The following is a 25445-nucleotide window of genomic DNA, read 5'->3' as shown; positions in this document are numbered from 1 at the left end:
TCAAAGAAAGTCAGCAATGACAAGCAGCCCACAGTCTTTCAAAACGTCATAAAGATCTCCCACAATTAGGAGATATTTTTGTGCAACGAAAATCAAAACTTCCACTTAGTTCCTTGTGCGCTTGTCCAAAAAACGTATCTCCGCAGGGGTCACTCCCAGTTTCGCAGTAAACAGCTCCCAATCGTCTAGACGTACAAGAATAAGCATTGAAGTATATTCAAAAGATATTGCCATCTGCCCTCGACCCTTTCCTTTGCAAATTTCTGGTGAATATTTCAAAACACCTGGCTAACGTTTCCGATGCGAGAACATTACTGGCCGTTTTTTTTTTGTTTTTGTTTTTTTTTTTGGCATGATTCTTGCCCATAAGACAGATTAGTCTTTAAAAAAAGCAACACGAAGGCGAGGACGAATTTTCATTTTTCTCTGTTCTATCTCTCTCACCCCCTTTTTCCTCCCCCGTCCTGCCCTGTCCTTTTTTATGACTTTTCCTTTTCTTCCTGTTTAATTTTTTACGAAACCATCCTACTTGCAACTAATATGAACAAAATCACTTGAGTGAACGATAGGCCCACTAGATCCAATGAAGAGATGTTGCTCACAGGTTCCCCAGTAGGGAGGATATCTTCCATCCAGAGAAGGGGGGAAACTATAGGAATTATTTCCGGGAATGTGAAGATAGTGGTGAGGAGAGTGTAAATGCGTGAGTGAGTGAGCCAGTGGGGGTAAATAAGTCAGTGGAGGAGAGAAGGGAGCGAAGGAGGAGAAAGAGTTTAATTTAAACGTTTATGATTTGAAACACTCATATATTACGTAAATATATCTTACTTCGTTGCTACAAAGCCTCACCGCTAAGAGTAACTGTCAGCTCTTTTAGCTCTTGTTTTGAAATATTTGGACAGGGAGGGTTTCGGGCAGCATTGGACCTAGAATAAAGAACAGCAGTATTTATGAAAAGTACATTTCAAAGGCAGACCACTGACTGGTGGTCTGAAACTAATGTTAGAGGGTCTCAATAGGGTTGACCGTCAGCTGTCAAAAAGCAAAATGAATCAGCCTCAAGATGTAGAAATTGACATATTTAACCGCGTACAAGAGATTATAGACTGTTTATTTTCTCTTGCCGTCAATCATTAAAAAAGATAAACCGTAAAAATGGTTCTCTTTTGGGAGCGGAAAGAAATTAACCGTTAGCCGTAAATTTGTTCTAAAATTTTTAACCTTAAGCCGTATAGGTAATCACCCCAGCGAGACCCTCAACCCACAGATGTACGTTTTACTTTGCTCAGCAGTTTTAAAAGTTTTGGTTGAAATTACAAGCGGCGAAGTTATTTCACTATATTACACGAAAATAAAGTCAGAACTGTTTTCTGGATATGTTCTGTCCAATTTCCATGTAGAATGGCGAATGAACGACTCACCGTCTGAGGTTGCTTGCCTGCCGTCCCTGCTGGCATAATTTCTCTTAAATACATTAGTCCTGCCATGATCTTTGGCATCCCTCGTGAGACAACGGTTCCATTTCTCAGTTTCAGGTTTTGGATCCTCCAGTGAGGCATCATTAGGTTGTAAATTATGAAGCAAGTTATCTACAACCTCTTTTGGGAGGTCCAATGTTAACTGAAGAGATTCGCTAACTTTGTGAGGCAAAACAAGGGATTTGTATCCACTCCCTAACACATCGAAAAACAACGACTGTGAAAGACAAAATAAGCCACAAAAAATTAATCTAACATTATCCTGTCAACGACCAAACAAGTTAATGAACTTGAGGGAAAAAGGAGCAACCTGATACAGAAACGGAAGGAACACTATGAATGATCGCCAACGGGGGTAACGCACTTTGCACTCAACTTGAAATCAGCAACGGGGGTAATACACGTTGCACCAAACTTAAAATAAAACAACTAAAATGGTAAAGAAACAAAAGCAAGTTACCTTGTGAAGAAGGAACCAGCGTCCCATCGCTCTCCTGAAATGCATCTCGCTGTGAATGGGCAGCTTCAGAATTAAGTGAGTTAGAGATACAGTTGTGGCAGAGTTAAGCGAGGAAATTCCCTACCGCACCACAGAAGGAATTCTAGTACAAATCAGGAAAACAAGCCCGGAAGGACCCGACCTGTGTCAAATTTGTTAAAAAGAGAAGGAATTTTTGCAGATACAACGAGATTACTTATCTCCTCAGGTGGACGCGTTTGCAACATGAAGGCCCTATGTAAGATGGGCAAAGTCTTTCTCTTCGTGAAAGGCTCTGACAGTTATTACATTCTTGAACACATCAATCAACCACTGATTATCCAAGAAAACTAACTCACTAAATTCTGGAGGGTCATCAAAGTGAATCAGAACTCGCAGATCGAGCAAAATGTTTAGCGCTGTTTGTATCTCGTTGTCGTTAATGGTACAAACTTTGGATGCAACCTCACATTCACGGGAGGCATAAACTTGTAACCACTTTCCTTAAGGGCGCGAAGGGCCTTTTCGTATTTCAACCACTTGATCGGAATAGCCTTGGTTGCGGGTGGTAACTCTTTAGAAACGAAATGTAATCCGCCGTGCTGTATTATGCTCAAATGAGGTAACTGTGGTATCAATGTTGGCCTTCTCGTCTATTTCTCCTAGGATCTTACATATTTCGGTGGTTACTTTAAAATGATAGCGATCGACCTCAATTCCCAGGGTGCTATCTTTCTCGGGTTTGAAGCAAATCCCTTTCAAGGAATTCTTCACGCTAGTTTTACCAGACCGATCTTGTCCAACTATCATTAGAGGCACTCTCCTGGCACACGTTCGACCTTCGCCAGTGCATTGTTGTAGGCTTCTAAGGCTATAACAATGCACTGGCGAAGGTCGAACGTGTGTCAGGAGAGTGCCTCACAGGACGAAATGGTTCAATTAAGTTGCCTTAACTTAAAGGTAACTTGGAGGCTAACATTAGAAACATTTAATTCATCTTTAGGTGATGCACGAAAGTTCTGAAATGAACCTTTAATTTAGCTTTCAGGAGTCAATTTAAGTCTCCTTATGAACCATTTCTTTAACTTTAAGATCACATGAAAGCAAACCTAAATAACCATTTAATGGACTGTGTTTAATGGAAAATGATTACAAAATGTTTGAAATTGCAGTGATGAAATAATTTTGTACAAAATTCAATTACTTCCCATAGATAAAGCAGACTCACAACGTAGCTGAGAATACTTAAAAAAGAGATATCCAAATGTTTCGAATTACTACTTGTAACACTTTATTAAAATTGTTTGTAGCTAAAGTAATACGCTACTCTGAAGGAACTGTACATGTGACAATCGAGTAACACATATAAATGTTATCAACAAGATCTCATTTAAAGTCATTTATTCAAAGGGTACCTCTCTTCTTGTTCATTACATCGATTAAGTAATAGGGAGAAATGAGTATTATTAATGGTGTGAGATTATTCTTTAAAGCCTTTAAACTTGCAATCATTCATTACATCTAGAAGATGACCGAGCCCAGTAACCCATCATCTCATTCCAATAGTTTCTACTTATGCCGGTGAAGGGGCTAATTAGTGCTCAGGTAACCTTCCGCATATTTTCAGTGAATATCCTCGGAGATAATTCCACGTTTCTTCTGTATATATGTAGGATCGACTTCATAAACTAGAACTACTTTTAATTGCATTAGGGAAAAAAGGTTGTTGTTTGATTTTAACTGAGACTTGGCCTTCTCTTTTTTACGTTTCATTTAAGTCCTACAAGCCGGCATGACCAGGGTGTGCTCTAAGATCAGTTAAGTACTAAAATATGCTGTGATGGCCGTTTTCTGTGAGTAGCTCTTTCTACCAGCTAACCTTCTTGTGGGGCTTTTTTCAGCTGAGGCCGTCAGAATACTGAACTTTTCTTTTACCTCTTTCATTTCAATCTCTGCCTTGTCAGTTGTCTCTGAAGTTTCTCTCCATAATGCTTATCATGTTTTCTAAGTCTGAAAATGAATGTGAAAGGAATGTGTAGCCAGTAAAAGGAAGAATTAAGAATTAGATCTTGGGAGTTAAAGGGTTAAGACAGACAGACACTAGTGATAATTTAACATGGTGGAGTGGTTAACAGTTTTCATGAGATGCTTTAACTTTTAAATTATTTTCGAGTGTTTAGTCAGTTGAGTTGAAGGTTATTTATCGATGATTCCTCAACCAAAACGTGAACAATTTGATTCGTCTGTTCTGATTAGCCTTAGTTACAATTTTATGATAGGTTGTTAAAAAGCTTAATTACAACTGTAGCTGACTAAAAATTGTGAGTGTAGCTCTAAATGGAAACAAGCGTACAATTTATTACGTTAATCACAATCTTTTCTAGTGATATCTTGATGAAAGCTTGATAATTATTATTTTCTTAAATGTTACTTAATTAACCAAAAGGTCTAAACTTTGTTGCTTTTAAGAATTACGGGCACATTTGGTTAGCATCTTTTTCTCAGTTGAAATAATCATAGATCATGCTAACTCTATTTTACCTTGAGCCCAGTTAAAAACAAATTTTTCGGCAGAAAAAAATAGGACAACTTAACACAACAAAAGCACAAACAACTTGAAAGAAATTTAAGAAAATTTTTTTAGGGTGGTCCATAGCTGAGTTGTTAGAAAAGGGTTGGGAGATTTTGGCTGTTAAGGACATATCATAAACAATTCATGGAAGAGCATTATTATTGCAAAGAAACAACTCTCGGGATTGGGACCAAACAACAGGTTTTGCTTCAAGATCTATGGGCATGTTCCTCGAGAATATTACTTTCGTTTTTTAGATGGATTTAAGGACTTACTGCCCTTCCGGTTCCACCTTTCAGGGTGTTTTTGTATTACCGATGGCACCGTTACGTTTATACAATTCAATGGCTGAGCCACAACAGTGACTATAATTGTTGGACTTCTGAACTGAAACACAAATAGTGGCTACTTCATGTTTTCGATCACATGTTGCATATATAGGTATAAGTTCTACCTCCCCCAGATATTGTTCGCAAACTCACCGTCATCAGTGGAGATCAAAGAGGCTAAAGGGTATAAGAACAGTGCTTAGGTGAATCACAATTGTAACAAGGAAATTTTCTAAGGAAAAGATTTTAATAATCACCTGTTGTATCTTGGTTTTCATCCTCACATCCTAGATCAGTTATTCCACTAACTGATGATGATGAGTTTGATACTTCATCATCTGCATCATAGTCAAGTTGGTTCTCATCACTTTCAGAATACATTGGCGTTTGAACAGCATCATTACCTGGTGTGGCCAAATAAAGCCCAAACAACTTTACACACTTCGTTTTAACTATTATTGTGTGTGTGTGTGTGTGTGTGTGTGTGGGTGTGTGCGTGTGTGTGTGTGTGTGTGTGTGTGTGTGTGTGTGTGTGTGTGCGTGTGTGTGTGTGTGTGTGCGTGCGCGCGAGGGTAAGGTTTCATCAAAGTCAGCTAATGTTTTAATTATATTTACATGAATTTGTCGTTCCATGTGTTCCTGTATCACGATGCCGAAAACTTCTCATAACCTCAAATGTTAATGTTTCAGTCGAGACTCAAAATCTGCGTTCCGTACCCAAATTTATTTAAATCAAATGCACGGTAGTCACATCATGATAAAACATCGCAAATTTGCTCTAAAGATGAGTAGCAGTCGTACATGTCAGAAGGTGAGAAAATAAGGCACTTACACGGTTGGTCTTGCTTTTTTTCTAAGGCATGCTTAAGTTCTAACCAATTCACAGTTTCACTTTTGTCTTCAATTCGTTCTTTTGATAACCTGAGCAGATAAGAGAACGAGTTATCTTAAAGGCTAGTCAGTCAGATCCATGCATCGCCTCTCACAAACTGAGACAAACACCTGCGAGTCAGAGTAAGCTATCTTGTTCTGTTAAGGTTCCCGTTCATAAGCAGTTAATTTATAATTCCACTCTGTGATAATTTTCTCTCATTTCATTGTTCATTGTTCCTGAGAATTTCCTTGTATTACACAGGTTTAAAGTAAAGTGTCTCTCATATGAACAGAAGAGAAACAACCCCATTCAATTTTTCAATATTAGAATTATCTGAATAATAGGCTTTAAATGACAAAAAGAATCAAATTATCCACGGAAGAAATGATTTTGATATTACCTTTTGTTTACAATCCCTAGGTAATTCTCCAATATTGGATGTCCATTAGCTCTTGCAACATCTTCAGGTAGAGTAGGATTGTTTTTATAGTGACTAAATACCACTTTACCAACTGAAGTACTGAAAATGAAGTCCACAAATTCAAGGCTATTGTTTTGGGCAGCTACGTATATCAGCATGGTTAAGAGTTTCACCGACTTTGAATCATCGCTCTCAGTTATTGAGGACATTCCTAGTTGTAAAAAGAAACGGATAAAAGTCAAGGAACTTGTTCTTAAAATGAATTATAAAATGAAGCATAATAATCATTTAATTACCTAAGGATTGCAATCATTTATCTATAACTATTTATCTACTCTCCCTGTTGGAGAGTGACGTAACCAAACTACAGCTGCAAAGGAGAGTAGGATTTCTGCCGTTCCTCCATTGGAGAGAAAATCAAATTTATTCGTTGACAGTTAGTTGCCTCGAAAATATCATTCCACGTAATTTTACTGCGAAAAGCAAACAGAAACTATTGTATCTCCTATATGCTCTAACCAAAGATATATTGCGATCCATGTTCTTTGAATGAGTGAAAATACAATGAACAAAGAGGAAAGGATCATATTTCTAAAGGGCTACTTGATTGGTTATTACCTATCAGGACGTTGCCCCCTGTGTGTGAAATACGTGGTAAAACACAGGTTGTTTACGAGGAATTAACACGCGATGGGATTCAGTCTAATGTAGCAAAATGCGCATTTGATTCGTAGAAAACGACAAGACGCAGGAGAATTGCGGAGAAAAGCTCACTAACAGTGGAATTTTGTTCCATGTGAAACTTTTTAAATGGGGTCGGATAATGCAGTCAGAATACGTGATAAAATGCAGGTTGTTTAGAAGGAAATGACACGTGATGGAGTGGTCTAACGTGGCGAGTTGTAATTTGATTGGTGGAATACAATTCAAGCACGTGGAAAGTTGCCCAACGTTCATGAAGCGCAATAACTGAGTTTGTAATGATTGGATCTTGGACGTTGTTTACTTAGTACGCGATGGAATGTTAAATTGTTTGGCGTGTGCGTTTCGATTAAAGGAGCGGAAAAAACACATTTTAGATTAATAATAATACAAGAAATTGCCAACCTTTCTTATTACGATAAATCTCGAAGGCCACAAACCATTGCACTCACCAAATGAGCCTTAAATATCTATTCAAGATCGCATATATCTTTGGTTAGTCTATTAAATGTACAACAGAGTCTAAGTTTGCTATCCGTCAAAAAATTACGCGGAATTATATTTTTTTCATGCAACTAACTGTAGACGAATAATTTTGATTTTCACTCGGCTAGAGGAACGGCAGTAAGCGTAGTCTCTTTCGCAACCGTTATTTGGTCTCGTAATACAAAGCGCGCTCTCTCTCCAACGAGAAATAGAGGGCATTGTGTGACGAGACCAAACAACGGCTGCGAAGGAGACAACAGTAAGCAACAACAGTAAGTATTTAGACAATAGACCACATAATATCTGTGTGAATTCAGTTAAGTTAACTTTTTCTACGTCTTTATCTTAGGGTGAAGTAATGCGATATTTTCGTTCTTTTGAATGTTCTCTTTTCGCCAGTTTCAGAAATAAAAGCATTAGGTACACAAACTGTTCCATATTGACCCACTCAGCTAAAAATAAAAAACTATTGTATGCTACGCATACCTATGTTCTTATTTGATTATAAAAAACTCATAAATTCGTAAGATAAATCCATTAACACGTTCACTCCGTTTTTAGAGGCCCCAATCAAAACTGAACCTTTCAAGACACATGAAGAAAATTAATAAAAAAATGTTAAAATTACCAGCTTCTGGTAGACGAAATGCGTTTAAGTCATCTGATCCAGCTGATGCACTTAGCAACCCTTTGCAGAGACCTTCCAAGGCGGCATTTCTGTTGTCTTCACTTACCAAAACCTCTTTCAGGAGCTCACTCATCTTGTCTTTGTATGTAAACTTTAAATCCTCTCCAAAGCTCACATATCCGACGTTTTCAGTGAACCTAAGTATTGCAACTTTTACTTCTCCTTCACTTTGACTGACTGTGACAATGAAAACAACAGATAATTATCTTTGTTATACACCTAGACTTTCACTCAACAAAACGAGCACTGTGATTGGTTGATTCTTGGTTAAGTACCCCTGATCAAAGTCAAATGTATCCCGACCGAGATACAACTGCGCAGTTATTGTCCTCGAGTCCTGATGTTTCCCTCGATGAGTCCTGATGTTTCGGGAAACATCAGGACTCTCGAAAAAACAAAACAAACTGTTTCCCTTAGGACCGTACATTAAGTGTATAATAGTTGATATCACTCCAAAAGATCAAACACAAAAATTAAAAGTAACAGCATCAAGAGTCATGACCTCAAGTGAGGGGAGGGACTTGAAAAATGTATTTGCAATATCTATCCTGTTTTTCGCAACTTTCTGAGATAAATTTTTCCTGCAACGACCTCACTCCAATTATTAAGCGCTTAATCTCAAAATCATGAGCGTCGTGTCCTGATTCGCAAGAGGATTATGACGGAACTGCCGCTTTGTGCTTTACATCAATGTAATGTGCTCGCTTACAGTCGCTTTCTGACACAATGTCGTGAAATAATTGACGCTGTATCCTCAATGCAGTAGTCAAGATACCTACTAAGAGAAATACACATAGTAAACTTACTTGGAATAACACCAACCAAGGTGTAAGGGTTTTTTAGTGTAAGGTTAGCCACTCCAAGACCTTCAAAATCAGCCTTATATAATGAAGCATCACATGGCAGCAGATCAGAGACAGATATTGTAAACTTTTTCTCTTCCTAGTGTTAAAAATGAATTTAATAAAAAATTGAACATTAATAGACTTAACCAACGTAGTGACAAATCAAAGTGCTCTGTGAGCAAACTCGTGAATTGACAGATGACTTAATTTTTTGGATTATGTTTAAGGTTATCTGGCTTAGGGAATTTTGTGGTTGATTGTCATATTTAGAGTACGAGCAGTAGTTCAGTGTTCGCTAATGTAGCAAAGAAACAAAATAACGTTGGAATAAGAAGGCATTACAATTGAAATGATCATGCTATTACATTTGACGACGGAGAATGACGTCATGTGTTTTAAACATTTATTTTTTTTAGAGGGCACGGTAACGAATCCTGCTATCTGAATGGTTCGTTACCCGGTCAGTATTTTCCTATCTCTGCCCACGGGCCACGGTAACGCTTTCGTGATTCGCCGAGTACATCCCAACTTTCGTTGCCATTTTTCATAAATATATCTCGTTTTTCCGGCTGGGCAGTATTTTCAAGTAAACACGTCGGTCACTACCTCAAGCCAATAAATAACTTATGAATCCTCTGTTTTCTCTGTCTCAAATCACTTTGGTCGACAGAAAAATATTGGTTTCAGAATGAATTTGTATAGGCAATAGTGTCATCACGTTGGTTGACGAGCGGCCTAAAAACCGTCTGCAGTTAATTTTAATCCTTCACAAAAAGTACATAGAAAGTTAAAACGTGAAGTATTTGGTTACAGTTAAACTGAACGATGTAACTTTTATTTCTTTAATATCTGAATTTTCTCAAACAATTTGTTCGTAGTAAAAGAGCGAGCGAAGTTTTAATTTAAGTTCTACAACAAATTTACGCTCTCGGTGAGTTTTTCCGAGTCTGTTCAATTTGGACATTTGTACTGTAAATTGCACAATAGAAACTCAAGGAGTTCAATGAGAAAATGCTACATTGAATCCCCGTTTGTTTCGTTGGAGTGTGCCATTCGAATTTAGTTTTCGTGGAGGAAAGACCAGATTTACACACGCCATTGCAGCAAACAAACGAACAAACTCTCACAGCTTCAAAATAAAAAAATTGAATTTACTCGCATTTATTTTCCTCGCCGTTTACTTAATGAACAGAGGTAAATCTTCGTTCATGAATGAATCGTCGATAAGAGTGAATAATACTTTCCGTAAGGTCATTGACTGTTTTTGGAGAAAACATTGTCGTGACAGTCCTAGCCAAACTAGTTCCGTTATTTTTCAAATGTTCCTGCGCTTTTTTTTCTTATGCGCTCCCTAATTGACAGGTGTCAGATTGTGACAGATACTTGTAAAGATAATATTTCAAAGTTTGTTTGGAAGCCTTTTAAATCACCTTTATCGTTACGGAAATGAAAATGTTTCGGTGAGGCATCTCTCTTTAATTTGCATCACCTCTATTTTAACTACCATTTACTCGCTCAAAAATTGTTCAGTTTATGAAAGATCTTGTCATATTTATAGTCCTAAATCATTCGGGTTCTTTCGGAAAGAATTTCGCCAAGTTTAAAAAAAATAAATATGTTACTTACCGGCTAAGGGTCGGTCCGTATGGTGAAAAACTGTGATCTTGGTCTTGAAATAACTTTCACCATACGGACCTCCCAGCCGGCAAATAACATACATATATCATTTGTGTTTCTGGTTCAAAAGAAAAGGTTTGAAGTAAATGTGGGTGAAAAGTGAAATTTACTGTTTATCATTGTAAATATTGGAAAATCAAGGCAATACTGTCTTAATGAAAACATTAATGATTCCCTCTTTATCAAATGAGACAAACGGGAACGAGTTTTGAGTGACATAACTAAGCCAAGACTGCCACCGTCATTTTGGATTTCCACCTGGGTAGATTTTGGTAACGTGCTAGGCAACGTATAATCAAGAACAAGATAGAATTTCATTTCAGGCCTATTTATCCATTTTGTGATGTATAAGTTCCGCATTTTGGTAAGTAATCTATTTAGAATCTTCAAATTATCTTGAAACTTAAAAGAAAATTGTTCTTTAAAAATTCACTGGAAATCGGTAGCCAAAATTATTTGTTTGGGTGTCATTTGATTTTCGTGTTAACCTGTAATTTCGTCGGTCGCCGGCATCTTTTGTTGCTTCACACAGGAAGAACACACGATACGAAATATAATGATCGATTTTGTCCCCAACCTCACGCCATAACAGAAAAAGCTTTTGAACACTTGTAAAACTCCGAGCGCGTCGGAGTAAGTGATATTTTTAATGAATCTTCGGATTATTTTCAAGTTCAAGGATTGTAAATTACAATTTTATGGAAAACAGAGGTTGTTCTCTTATTTCAGTGTGAATCCTCGCACGCCTGCAAGTCGCTAGCGCCGCTTGTTGAAATTAAAACGAAAAAAAAATAACCGTTTTAAGATTATCATTGGCTTGTTTTTCACCTCACCACTATTCTTAGCAACAAAGGTCGCCATTTCGTTTGTTTATCACTCGCCATAAACTATCAAATGCACTCAAAAGCCTAAAATTGAAAAAAAGTTTACAGGAATCGACCAATCGAGCGAGCGAATGCCATTCTCCACATCATATCTACAACTCGCTCTTGCGCATGCGCGCAATTCACGAGTTAAAGATGTATACCAAAGGGGCCTGGGGCGAAATGCACGATCAAGTATAGTTTGTAGTAACCCGCGTTTGTATCGGTCGTCTACACGGCTCTTGTAATGCAGCAGGAGACCAGTATTTGTGGGTTTAACGTACACTTAAGTCTAGTTCGCGACGAGCATTCTTTAGCCCCGAGGGATCTTACGAAGAGTTTTAGTGTTTAGAAGAAATGTGCGAACAAATTTGACGGCCTACTTTATGAAAATTTTTTTATTCAAGACCTAAAACCTGCTCTCAATGTCCAGTCGGACTCAATTCGTGCAAAGGATTTTAATTAGGTTTTTTAATTAGGTTTTTTATTTTTATTTGTTTTTCATTAGCTTCTAATTATTTCTTCTCCTTGTATGTTCTTATTGTCTGTTTACACCTCCAAACATTTGAGACTTCTTACACGCATTTATATCCATCGTTACATTCTCACCATTCTCTTGAAAATGACCGAAGTTTGGTCGAAACGTCGTGTTTTACCGTTGATTTTTGTCGTAAAGAGTTTTACTTTGACTTTGATGGACTGTTTAAAGTTGTTATAGGGCTGGAATGTTTTCTCCAATAGCGCACGCTTTCATTAACTGCTTTACTCACCTTGAGACCTGTCACTTAATCCACCGACATCAACACATGATTATTTTGTCTTCGACATACACTTCACTAAAATAATACAAAATAGTAATAAGAAGGACCATACTGACACTTTAAGTCTAACATTACCTTTGTGTATGCCCAATCAGGAATCATTACCGCACGAGGAGGCACAAATGATTCTATTAATGGCACAAAAAAAATTATAAATTAACTTTTTAGATAGAGATTAATATAAAATGCATCATTTTGTGGGAAGCATTTTAGGGGCAAATAATTAACAATTATTGACCAAAGTGGAGGTATCTATCCATCATTTTCATCCACAAAGCATTTAATAATTGTTTTAGTATAAACCAAAGAGAAACCAAAAAATTAGTCTATCTCTGTCAGTATATAGAAAATGGTCGGAAAGTAAATTCTTGAGGCGCTCTATGATCTCTTCGGTTGCTCGAAGGTCGATGCTGCTTGTCAATCATCTCAGAGCCAGTCAATCACTGGTTAGTACCTACCACACTGTTAACCAGTGTGGTAGGTACTAACAAAGGATATCAAGTAAAGGCTTATCACAATTAAAAGTACGTGTCAAAAAAAAAACAAACAAAAAAAACAAATGCATAGTGTAATCTCGCACCAAAGCTTGTAAATTTGTGTCAGTAAATTCAATTGTGCGAGCGAGCTACACATTCCTAATTTGAAGGCTTGTGGCGTGTGGTTACGTCCTTGTCATTCCTTCCTACCCTAAGAAGGCGTTCTCGGAATTAAACACCTACTCGTCATCCTCTTTTACCAATGTATGACTTTTCGCAGTAAGTGTAAGGTATGCAATAAATAACATCGGCGGACTGAAGTGCACGTGAAGTGAATAGTAATCTTAACGGATCTCCAGGGTCCCAACATTTTTCTGACGTTATGATTGAAAGGACAGGCTTTGCATCGTGCGCGAGTGCACTTGAAAGCCCCAAGTTGGTCATTAGTTTGTAAGGAACTTCTGACCAAGGAGTTGGCTATGTTTTTGTCGCGTTTGAACCAAATTAGGGAAGGTTGGGAGGAGATATTACCAATCTCTGAATCATTTTGAAGTAATGTAAAGCTTTTGAGAATGATAGACTTAACTGCGTGGTTGTGTGGGTGAAATTTGTGAGTAAAAGGAATGCGATCAGTATTTTCCTTTTGTATCGTCTAAAGTGCTGGCTGTCGATCAATTTGTTGGGCGCGGTGATGGCCCGCTTGAACGACAGAAACAGGATAGTCACCTTCATCGAAAAACTGGCACATTGCCTCTGATTTGTTGGAAAAATCGGAGTCGTCACTACATAAACGACGAAGTCTGAGAAATTTCTAAAAAGGAATAGAATTCTTGACATGTGATGGATACGAAGAATACAACAAGGAACTATACGAGACTGTAGGTTTGTAGTAAACACTAGTTCTTGGACCGTTGCCTTCAATTGAAATTTTGATGTTTAGAAAAGCCAGAAGATTCGGAAATTTCCCGGGTATATTTGGAGCCGGGTGAAAAAAATTGACAGCGGTTATATATTGAGTCAGCTCCTCTCTGGTAGAGGAATGGCGCCGACAAAGTGGTCAATGCAGCGACCGTAGAGATCAGGTTTGGGGCCTTTGTATTGATTGAAAAATTGGTTCGTTAAAACCTACAAAAAGAAAGGCGTAGCTAGGTCCCATTTTGGTACCCATGGCTAAGCCATTAGTTTGTTTGTAATAGTTGCCACCGAATGAAAAGCAATTGAGTTCTGCAAAGTGGAGTAGTGTTTCAGAGCTAGGTTCTTAACAGTACGTTGATCAAAAAAATGTTTGAGGGCCAGGAAACCTTGGCCATTGAGAATGAAAGTATGAATTGACGTAATATCCGTTGTGAAAAGAAGTTTGTCTTAGCCAAGAAAATTACAGTCGCGAAAAATTTTAAGTGCGTGTTGGCTGTCCTTAACGTATGATGCTAAAGTTTTGACGATAGGAGCCATAATTATGTCAAATTAGCTGGAATTAAGTTCGGCGGGACATCTGCAGGCAGAGACGAAGGGTCAAACTGGGTTGTTAGGCTTGTGGAGTTAGGTAAAGAGTAAATACAAGAAGCTCTGGGAGTGGTGATGGTGAGCCTTTCTGCAATGGCCTGCAATTCTTGTTTAGCTATAAGATCGTTAATCGTGTTTTAGACAATGTTTTGGACGCTGAAAGTGAGATCCTTGACAACTTTTCCATAAAAAGAGGTGCAACGGTTTATGCATCAGTGTTTAGTACAAACCTACAGACTCAGATAGTCTTCGCATCAATCACGTGTACTATCCCACCGACGAAGCACCACAGTTTCTTTAGAAACTTACCCTCATACACCTACCACACCATACAGCTCCAAACTACGCCAAACTAAACCAAACTATAACACATTACACAAAACTACACCTACTTTACCAAACTATACCACACTACATCAAACTACACCAAATCTACCTCACCAAACTACACCATATCCCACCTTCACCAAACTATAGTACTGCACACTACACCAAACTACACCGAACTTCACCAACTACACCCCTTTACCAAACTACACCACACTACGCCAAACTACACCGCACTAAACTACACCGAATTACACAAAACTATTTTCGTGCTTTCCAAACTTTCTGCGTGCTTCAGATCTCAATGAATACTCCCTGTCACATGAAATACTTGTTAAGTACGCGGTATGCTTCTATTGATGTTGTGGACGCAATCTAGGTCTTTTAGCTTTGTTTTTCAAACTTTTGCATTAGTATGATATACCTCAACCCTAAATGGTCCCATCTTTTAAGAAAGTTCAAGTGGTGCCCTATGATTTGATTAATATTATCTTCGCATTCTGTTTATTTTCTGTGGCCTGTTGTCAGAAACTTTTAGTGATTCCTGGTCCCTTCACTGGCCTAATGTTGCATAAGGAGCTCGCTTAAATGTGTTTTACTTCATGTCAATTGCCTTACGAGAAGAACACAAGTTACAATAGTAGAGAATATAAGTAAAAGGCACAGAAACCCAAGATTTGTAAATTTAGGTTTCTTAGCAAGAAAACTACGGTGGACATATTCAAAGAACAGCTATAACAGGAAGTATATTTCCAAGAATAATTCGGATCTAAAATAGAGTCGGTTATAGTTGCTTAGAGATTTTTTAGTTCTCTTTTTCCTTTCGGTTATTTCTTCCCATACCTTACATTTTTGTTCCTCGTGATGTTATTAGTCAACTTAGACTTAGTCAGCGAAGTCTCTGTATTTACACATTTTGTTAGAGTAGAAATTTGGTTTTCCTTGATTTCTTCATTTTCACTTAACTTGGTGCCATTGTTTTATATCATCTTAACTGTCTTTCAAGAAACAATAAAAAAAAACTTTCCAAATGTTTTTTGTCACCGAAAATACAGGTGCAAAATGCCCCAGCATGATTCTAGAGATTCTCTAAAATGTTGGTAACCGATCAAGTCACCCGAAAGTCATCTCGTCCGGAACCCGAGTCATGTCGCCCGGAACAAAAAGTTAAGTCAACCGAAAAAAAATATTACTTCAAAGATCAGACTCATAGACTGTTAATAGGTTGTTAAATTGAGAAATCTTTATCACTAAAGTGCTGTTTGTCTCCGAAAACACCATGAAGATGATGATCAGAAGAGAAATAAGTTTGAGTAACAGCTCTAAAACCGTTGTTCGTTTCTAACAACAAAATGAAGCGCTGTTCAATTGGTATGTACTCGTTTGGTATTCACAGACGTTTCGTAAACTTGAGAAGCTTTATCACTCAAGCAGTGTTGGTTTCTAACACCACCATGACGACTCTGACTATACAGAAATCAATCATATGGTCAAAATTGAAATATGTTTGAGTAACGACTCTATAGCGTTGGTCGTTTCTGACAACAAAATGAAGCGTAGTTCTTTCCTCTAACAAATTGCAGCGTTTCACTGTTTGTTTGGTATTCACTCGTTTTGTACCCACGGACATTTCGCACTCTATCCATTTGTACCCAGTGTGAAACGGTTCGTTCCCAACCCCCTGGTAGATTCGCACCCGTCCAAATAATCAGTGATGAACAAAACCCCGGTAAACATATGTCGGTTTTCGCCTTCGAAAAGTAAGTAAAATGTCAAGCAAGTAACATCCAAATTAAGTTCTGTTGTGTAGAGTAAGTGTGATATTTTTAAGATAAAAGTCTGTTGTTGATACATGTGACTTTTAACCATAGTAATCTTATGGTATCATTTCCCTTTGGATCAGAATGGGCATCGATTTTGTAGTTTCGCTTTTCCCTCTGGCAGTCGCATGCATATGTTGATGCGATCAAAGAATGCATGAAAAAGGTAAATCTAAAGCATCCTTATCATTCGAAAAAAGCTAGCTACGACACAAAATCAATATGAGCTAATCAAAGAGCAATCATCCTTGTATCGAGTAGTTGGCTATGACGTTAGACCACGCCAACAGGCCCTACAGCGTTACGAATAGATTGCCGATGCATTGCTTGTTCAATCGCGGCCTTAAACCCATCGACAAAAATTCCTGCGGCTGAGAGCACTCGTAATGACTAGTTTGGCGCTCTCGCAATACTCTTTCAGATCGTAGATTGATTTAAATAAACTCTGTTTATGTTGGTTAAATATTTCTCGCTGAACGTTTGAATCAGGTTACATTTACAGTAACATTTTACTTTTAAAGGATTGGTGACGTAAGTAAATACACCAACATGAGGTTTCGATTGATCGGTACCTTCAGCGGTTTCTGAAAATATGCCTTTTCAGGGCGTGAAATTGCGCCTAATACAGACGCCAATGCGCCTAAATTTTTCACTTTGGCGACCAAATCCTGAAAGTTAGTCGCCAAATTGGCGACTAGAACGTTTCATCATAATCTTACCAAGAGATATGGTGAATTAAAAAGATTTGCGACGATAAATCCGCGGCAAACTTCCTCGTTAAGTTTGTTTCCAAAATGTAGCACATGCATCTCGATCGATAACTAGACGTCATCTTGGATTTAGATGATCCTGAACGTTGTTTATCATCCATCCTAGTGTCCACTTTGTAGCACGTTAAAGGTCTTTTCCTCGTTAAGTTTGTTTCCAAAATGTAGCACATGCATCTCGATCGATAACTAGACGCCATCTTGGATTTAGATGATCCTGAACGTTGTATATCATCCATCCTAGTGTCCACTTTGTAGCACGTTAAAGATCTTTTCCCTAACTTAATTTTGGAGGGTCTATCTAGAACGCTGACAGCGTAAAGAAAGATTTTGTTTGTCTTTGAAAATGGCGACCAACTTTTTTTGAATTGGCTACCACTTTAAAGAATTTAGGAGCCAAGTGGCTATCAGAAAAAAAAGTTAATTTCACGCCCTGCTTTTTGGTGTTCTTACAAGAAATAAAGAAATCGGGCGACATGACTAAAAATTTCAGGCGACATGACTCAGGTTCCGGGCGACTTTACCGTTAACCAAAATATCATGTTTGCTGGGAAAATGGAAGTAATCCAAGCTCTTTCATTTTCTTGAGTTTCAAGCAGATTTCTATTTCGCAAATTAAAGATTTTATTTTGTTTCGTTTTGTTTCGCAAATTACAGTTAGCGACATTAAAATTAACTTCTAATGAAAACCAAAAATAGCAAATATAAATAGCTAGCTGTCTTTGTAAGCGTGTCTATACGTCTACAGTGTCCTCTGCGTTTTGCAACTAAAAAATGAGGAATTTGACCACAGATCAAACCATAGGCTCGTGGAGATTACATCATGCTCACGTTCAGTAAATCCCTAATCATTTGCAAACTCTTTGAAAAAAACAAGCTGATGTACATGAGCCTATGCAACTTCTTTAGAATACTTACCTTCAGACTTGCACACCCCATTATTGGCACAGTCCTCTTTACTTAATTCACATCCGGAGTCTCTCTACACAATCGAAGGAAGATCAATTGAAATTAATTATGAAATAGATAGAATAAATTTGGAGATATCTTACTTAAGTATGTTCATGAAAACATTCAACAAACACCTTAACCTGCTTTTTTTATTAACAGTTATAAGTTCGCTTAAGACTACACTTCAAGATCAAATGCTAAGCAGGCAAGTACGGGTGTGAGCTTTTTTCACAGTTTCTTTGCCATTTTTCTATATGATGATATATACTTGAAACATGCATCAGGGTTTTTATAAAGATATTTGAGGAAAGTGTCCAGTTGCAACAAGGCCACTGTGATGGCATGTGAAACAGAGGTAATTAAGTATTGAAAGAGATTTTCCCCACTATATGGGCCTGAAAGGCTCTGAATAATTTTGAAATTAAAAGGCCAAACTGGTACATTTTAATCCCTGCTGAACATTTTGATTCCTTGTATTTCAGCTTCTATAATTCAAAATTTTTGTTACTTGAAATTTTGCACTTAGATTTATGCAAGTTATTGTAAGTTAAGTTGCTATGGACACTGAGTTTCAATTGTCATTTAAAAAGAAATGACTCTTAAAATGGGTTGCCAAATATTTCATATTCTGTGCATACAGGCATGAACTCAAAATAAATTTGCAAACTTTTTTACACATAATGCAAGAAGAATTGAAATATTGAAAGAAATGGCTATGGCCAACAAATTGCTTAGCACATTTCAGGAAATGTGTATAAACTTATACAAGACATTAAATCAAATTGTCTTTTGTTAAGAATACTCAGTATGGTATGCATACAAAGTGTTTCTTAAACAGTAGTGTACTGTGTAGGTATCGAGTACAAATAAAGTAGCAATCAATTAAGTTATGCAGGTGTGTTGGGTATTGATGATGGCACTGCAAATCATGATATGTTTAATTTGTAATTTCAGCAATAAAATCTCCTTACATCTTCAAAAGTGGAAAATTGGGCCCAGAAAATCTTATTTCCACTAAGAAGGCAGCAATTAACCCACAATTAATCTTGTCATCTTTGACACAGAGATATAGGTACATTTTGTACAGTTAATGTATTATATTGTAACAGTTATGTATCATGATACAATACCTGCCACTGAACACTTTGTACCAACACTCCCTGAGAACTTCCTGCTGTTGCCTGTGATGGAATACCTTGTGGAACCACAATTTGATACTGTCCTTGCACAGAACCTTCAGGTGGCTGACTCTGCTTCAAATGTTCTATTGTTAGTTGTGGTAGTTGGCCTGGACTCACAGTTCTTCGCATTGAGGTTTGTGTTGCTGGAAAACACACAAGCTGTACTGGAGCTGAAGCTGGAGCTGAAGCTGGAGCTGGAGCTGGAGCTGCTATTGTTACTTTAGTCCATTGATTTTGAAGTGCAGCCTGATTTATTGCAAGACCATAGTTCCCCTTTTTACGCTTTACTAGGGGTGAAACAACTGGCTGTACCATAGGTAATCCCTGCTGTGCATCTTGATCATTCTTTCTTTCTTTGAGCATACTTTTTTTATTTGAACACAATGTGAACGTTGGTATCTGCAAAGATGTTGATAGATGTTTGAAATCTTCCCCCTCTCTACATGAATCCAGAGATATAACCTATTGGTCTATACTATAAATTATGGAACCTAGTTTTTTCCACTTGGATTTCTGACCTGTGTACTTCACACTTGGGCTAAAAATCCAAGCAGAAAAAACTTGGTCTTTAAATTAATTTGCACTAAGGACCTCGAAATCGGATATCACCTACTTTTCAATAAAAATAACCTAATCTTTGAAAATATTCTATTTTTGCAGCTAGCTACTATTTGTAGTAATGCAAATGAATTGCTGCCTTCACCAAGGTGGAGTACCACAGTTATTATTAAAGGCAGATCTACCAGCAAACATACTTTCATTGTCACTTTTTTAAAAATTTATTACCTGCTGACTTGACCATTCATCAGTTGGCTCTTGTAATGCTTTTGACAAATCATCAGCTGTCATCTGTAAAAGATACACCCATTGTAAATAATTTAACAGCATAAAATAATGTTGTGTCTTCTCAATGTGAAAAACAATTCCTTTAAGAGTGATCCTTAAAATTAAACATGCAAACAATCGAAGTGTATTCTTGATGACTGTGAAATAAAATCTGTGTTACTCACAATGGAGTAAAAGTAACATTACACCAGCTGCTATATTACTAAGGAGGCAATTACAATGGAAACCTCTATAAGTGGGTTCCCGCAAGGTACAAAAAAAAGTTATTTGTAACCAGAGCTGATGGCTTCTGAGAATGGCTTTGGGTATATGTTAACCAAAAAACTGCAGGATGCATGTAATTACTAGCCTTTATAGGTCTGGGCTGATAATAAGTGATAGGAAAAGGGCTACTGATAGGAGTTATCTAGTCAACAAGAAGTAATTATTGATGGGCCGATTTAAGATATAATTATGACCCCTTTTGAGGCCGTGATGATGGTGAAACAAACAATGCAATAAGGCACTTCTCGAAGAAAAACAAAAAAAACAACACTTGTTGTAACATGATTGTAACATGATTAAACACTGTAAAGGTTAAGTTTACTTTGATTTGAGCAAGAGTTTTGATGTTCAGATCTACTTAAGACCTTACCTTGACCACTACTATCCAAACATTTTTCATTATTGTAGTGAAAGTAATTTAAGTAATACAGGTCTACTAGTCCACTGACTTTCTCACACAAACTTTTTCCACTGTAATTTTCACCAACCCCAGTTGAGATGTATAAAACTGAATTTCCTCTGATGGTCCTTTTAATAAATTTTCCATCCCAAACTCTCCGCACACCATGAAAGTCAAGCCCTCTATGATTGTCCGTTGCAGAAGCGCACCAGAAACTGGATATGGAAATGTATAAAATTTATAGTTAAAATTGAAATTACAATCATGTCCATTCATTAAAAATACACAAAAAACTTAATACATGTTTACATACAGTCATATAATATATTTTGTATTAACATTTAAACTCTTGCATAAAAGACCTCCTTTTGTCTGCTGTCAGTTAATAGAGATCAGAACTTTATTGTTTCTTTTAAAACATTTATGAGGGGGAGATTGGAGGATCCTAAACACTGTAATACTATTAAAATTATTCAGCCAATATTGCAAAGAAAAAAAACAATGAATACTGCAATACTCTGATACATTGTTGTAACCTGATGTCAATTGTATACTCCGTATAGAGCAAAATTAATGACGAGGAAATAGGAAGTAGGAATTTGTAAAGGAATGCTATATTTGTCGGGTTATTTTCAATTCAGGCAAAATCAACAAAATATGCAACATCCATTGAGGTGTTGGCTAATAAACAACAAAAAATCATGAATGGATTAGACAACTGTCAAGTTGTTCAAAGTTGTTTTTCAGCCTATTTACAAAACAATTGGAAACAAAAAAAGGCTTGGAAAACGGTGGAGGACTTGGAGGATAATTTTTAATACCATCCATAATGCTTAAAAAAACTGCATATAGACAAAAATAGTTTTTGTTTGACAAGAATACATTAAAGTACAGTATATATTTTGAAAAACTTGGGAAAAAATGTTGTTTGAAAACTTCCCTCCTCTTTTCATAGGAACAAAAGAAAAGTCTGTTTAAATTAATTTCAACAGTGTAACACATCTAAATATTCAACAGCTAACTTATGATTAAGAAAAATCAAGTTGGTGGTGTAGGTAAATCCATAGCCCCCAATCAAACAGAAACTTTCAATCAGCTACACCTTTAGATTGTTTTTGACCTTTGTCTGATGAGCACCAACAGCTAGCAGAGCTCTCAACTCTCACAAACTAAGCACGAGACAAACACAAACAAATTCAATCATATGCTCTCATGCTGTAACTATTCTTTCTTGTGGATTTAAGGTTTCTGATAACCACCAAATGGTGGATTTTAAGATACATGTAGCAAACTGCTGCTCTAGTAAAGTATCTAAAAAGTATAGAATTGATTATCCTTCTAAATATAATTTAGGCCAATTTTTCCATTTTTGACGAACCACAGCTTTCTCTTGCCAATCTAGGTATCTTTTTCACAAGCTGTCTTAGTTTTCTTTTTGGATTTCTGAAATCTTACTGAAATGGCAAATTTATGTTATGCTGACATTTTACTTAAGTTTTCCAATGAATGAGGGATTGCAACACCCTTCACCATCCTTTGCATGAGAAGTCACTGACATGTAACTACTCCCTACAATTTCCACACAATTTCCAGCAAACAGTTAAGAAGAATACTCAAACTCATCAGGTAGAAGTTGTTGTCTTGATCTTTCAGCAAATTCTTGTCACTAATTTACAAGGAATTGTGTAGCAGCAAGAGGGGAGAATTAACAGTCAGATCTTGGGAGTTAAAGGGTTAATATCATCAATCATGCATACCTCTGATCTTTCAAATATGTAAAATGGGAGAGTATTTCTTTCCTCACATCCTCAACTGTCATTTTATCACCAAATAAAACATTGTTGTTAAACTGTCCTTTCTCTTTCTTCCTTAGGGCTAACTGCTCGAAGAGGGTTGGTAAATAAACCTTCCCATTGCTTTCCTCAACATCAGAGGATAGCAGGACAACAACACTTTTCCCTTCCTTACTTCCAGAGTTTGATTGTGTCACCTTTGACTGTCCGGTCTCCATACTCAAACTAAATCTGGTTGAAAGATGGACATCAAAAATATGATAAAGATTTAAGGCAGTGTTAGTTTAATGTTAATTTTAAGTATTTAATTAGCATTTGTATATATAAGAGGTTTTGCTCAATTGCTCCACTGCTGAACCAAATTAGCAACTAAGATACCTTAACCTTTATCCTTTAATTTAATTCTTGAGTGACTAACCTCTAATTGCTCTCCACAACATCAGTCCTGAATCAAAAATTAAGGTGATGAGAATAAAAGAAGAGATCACCGATGAAAGAAGTTCTTAACTGTTAAACAAATTCTCCTTACCAACACCTCAGGAAATGTATAGAGAACAATATGGAGAATATGCAAACTGATATTGAGGTGTAAAGGGTTTACGCTTTGTTTCATCCGCTGCCGAGCCTAACGATCCACTAAATATATAGACCTGAGACTTGTAGATTAATTGTAGATTATCAATCGCCATTTCATTCAATGCAGGGCCAAACCAGCCAAACAGGCCAAACGAGCCACTAGATATATGCTCCTTCAAAAGTGGCCATGTATTGTGTAGTTGCTCCTAAGATTACGACAGTATGAGACGAGGTTGCGAGACAAGTAACGTCAACAGAAGGAGTTACAACTTAGAGAAATTTGTGGAAAGAGATCGAAAGGGTACAGAGGATAGCAAATCGAACGGTCCGCACGTTCGATGCTACCTCGGTGATGTGTGCACATCTACAGACACGAAGCAAAAAAGAAAAACACCTACCTCTTTTTCACTGTAACTTTCCGCGAACAACAAAGGTAACATTTTTAGTTGAAAGGATATTTCGACGAAAGATCGAATCAAAGGTTCGATCGACAAAAAACTAAAAAAATTGGCAACTTAAACGTTTGGGTGTGCTAGGGTTTACATACTAACCTCTTCTGAAGGCAAGTTTCGCTAGAGACAATTCACACGCCTCTCTATGAAATTAATCCTCTTCTATGGAAGACATGGTTCCGATATCTGCAACGCGCGGATCTCCCTAAATTATTTTGCTCTCACGGAAAACCAGACGCGCAACAACGATTGACCTGCGTGCGCAGAACGGAAATCGTCCTCTTGAATTGCGATTGACCTGCGTGCGCAGGAACGGAGGTGGCCTTTTTCGCACGCAGAATTTTTTTTTAAAGCACTATATAACATCGTCCTAAACCAGATGAGCCCACGACATATCAGCGGCATCTTGTATGAGTATCTGCATTTTACAATGTGACTTCCGCTTTTTCTTGTTAAAGCGTATTTTACAGTGTACTCATGGAATAGGAAGTGCGTTTGAGCCAGTTTCTGGCAGATTTGAACAGAAAAGCGGGTCTTTTGTCGGAGTGTAATGACATTTTCATCGATGGCGCTGTTAACGAAATGTTCGGCTGGTTCGTAAGTTGTCGACCTGGTTTCGGTCGATCTGATTAATTGACAACACCCCAAGGGCAATACTTATCATCGTCCCAAACCAGATGAGCCCATGACACGTCAGCGGAATCGTAGCGAGAGTCTTCTATTTATCTACTTGTTTCCGGCGAATCAAGAGACCGTGACCTGTGTGACTGACGATAAAGCGTCGTATTCTTCAATATTTTATTGCGAAAGTATTCTTCCCATAACTTGTAAAAACTAATTTCTGTCTAGGTCACATATTTAAGAAAAAATCTAGCCTGTTATAAAGGCGTTAAAAGGAGGATCGACACTTAAATATGACCGGCCTAATAGTTTCGGTTGATGTTATCCTCTGACCTCGCTATCATCGACCAAAAGCAGATTCAGGTCAAAGATCATTTGCATAACTTTGCACTGTAAAATCTTTCGATTGGAACAAACATACAGTTCTTTTCTGTTTGTAATAAATTATCTTTACGTTTTATTTGACCATGATCTCTTGGTTTTTGTTCAACATCTTATTTGCTACTAATAAATATATTTGCCAAGGGGTGGTCCAGTTAATATTTAACACTCATGCATTTATGTTTTGCGGCTCGCGGGTAAATATTGGCGGGAAATCTAAATGTTTGGTAGAAGAACAAACATGGCTGATAACAGTACACCTTGGGCTTCAAGATGGACCGTACAGTTTGACCCTTATTACGGGTATGTTAACGATGAAAGCAGCGCTGACGAACTCATAAAACAGTACGAGATAGCTACGACGACACGCTTCACTGTATTTAAACAAACAGGAGGATTTTCAAATTGCAGTAGGCTGGGTAAGTAAGCTCACATGTAAAGATTTACAAAATAAACCATACTGACAGTAAAGTAAAGTGAAGTATAACTTTATTTAGACACTATAGGTATTTAAAGCCAGGGGCGTGTGAGATCGTGTTATTAACATGAAATATAGATAAATCAAAATAAAAAAAGGGATTTAACTTTTTTCCAATAATTATTGATATCTTAAGAATACATGTACACATCATTATTCTTCGGTTTACCCTGGTCAGTTAGACTTTCAAAATTAACATGTAATTAAAATTCAACTTAGCTTCAAGTGTCAATTTACTGTGAGCCTGCAGCAAGAGTTGACAAGAAATGCTTAATTAATTAAGATCAAGCTTAAAGTGTCAAAACCCTACTCAGTGCTATTGACACACAGCTGCCAGCATCCCCATTACACCAATCCTTGGGCTACATCTGGGTG

The 25445-nt window shown here is 37.3% G+C and overlaps 1 protein-coding gene and 2 pseudogenes across 1 annotated transcript; all 3 read right to left on the bottom strand.

Annotated features, from left to right (window-relative positions):
* On the bottom strand, positions 1-1983 carry LOC136284227 (uncharacterized; annotated as a pseudogene).
* A 1071-nt stretch (positions 1984-3054) lies between these two features.
* LOC131777205 (uncharacterized) lies at positions 3055-23832 on the bottom strand. The gene is made up of 14 exons (XM_066174534.1): positions 23690-23832; positions 22981-23007; positions 22527-22793; positions 20858-20984; positions 20046-20108; positions 19209-19658; positions 18046-18109; positions 12310-12362; positions 8835-8970; positions 7969-8205; positions 6132-6363; positions 5690-5778; positions 5115-5261; positions 3055-3966 (listed from the first exon to the last, which is right to left on the bottom strand). Exons 3-14 carry the CDS (start codon positions 22778-22780, stop codon positions 3917-3919), a joined length of 1902 nt encoding a protein of 633 aa, XP_066030631.1. The 5' UTR covers positions 22781-22793; positions 22981-23007; positions 23690-23832; the 3' UTR covers positions 3055-3916.
* On the bottom strand, positions 12781-14162 carry LOC136277063 (uncharacterized; annotated as a pseudogene).
* Positions 23833-25445: the final 1613 nt, after the last annotated feature.

Source organism: Pocillopora verrucosa, chromosome 11 (assembly GCF_036669915.1).
Source record: "Pocillopora verrucosa isolate sample1 chromosome 11, ASM3666991v2, whole genome shotgun sequence".
NCBI classification, from domain to species: domain Eukaryota; kingdom Metazoa; phylum Cnidaria; class Anthozoa; order Scleractinia; family Pocilloporidae; genus Pocillopora; species Pocillopora verrucosa.
This window is presented reverse-complemented; position numbering and strand designations above follow the sequence as displayed.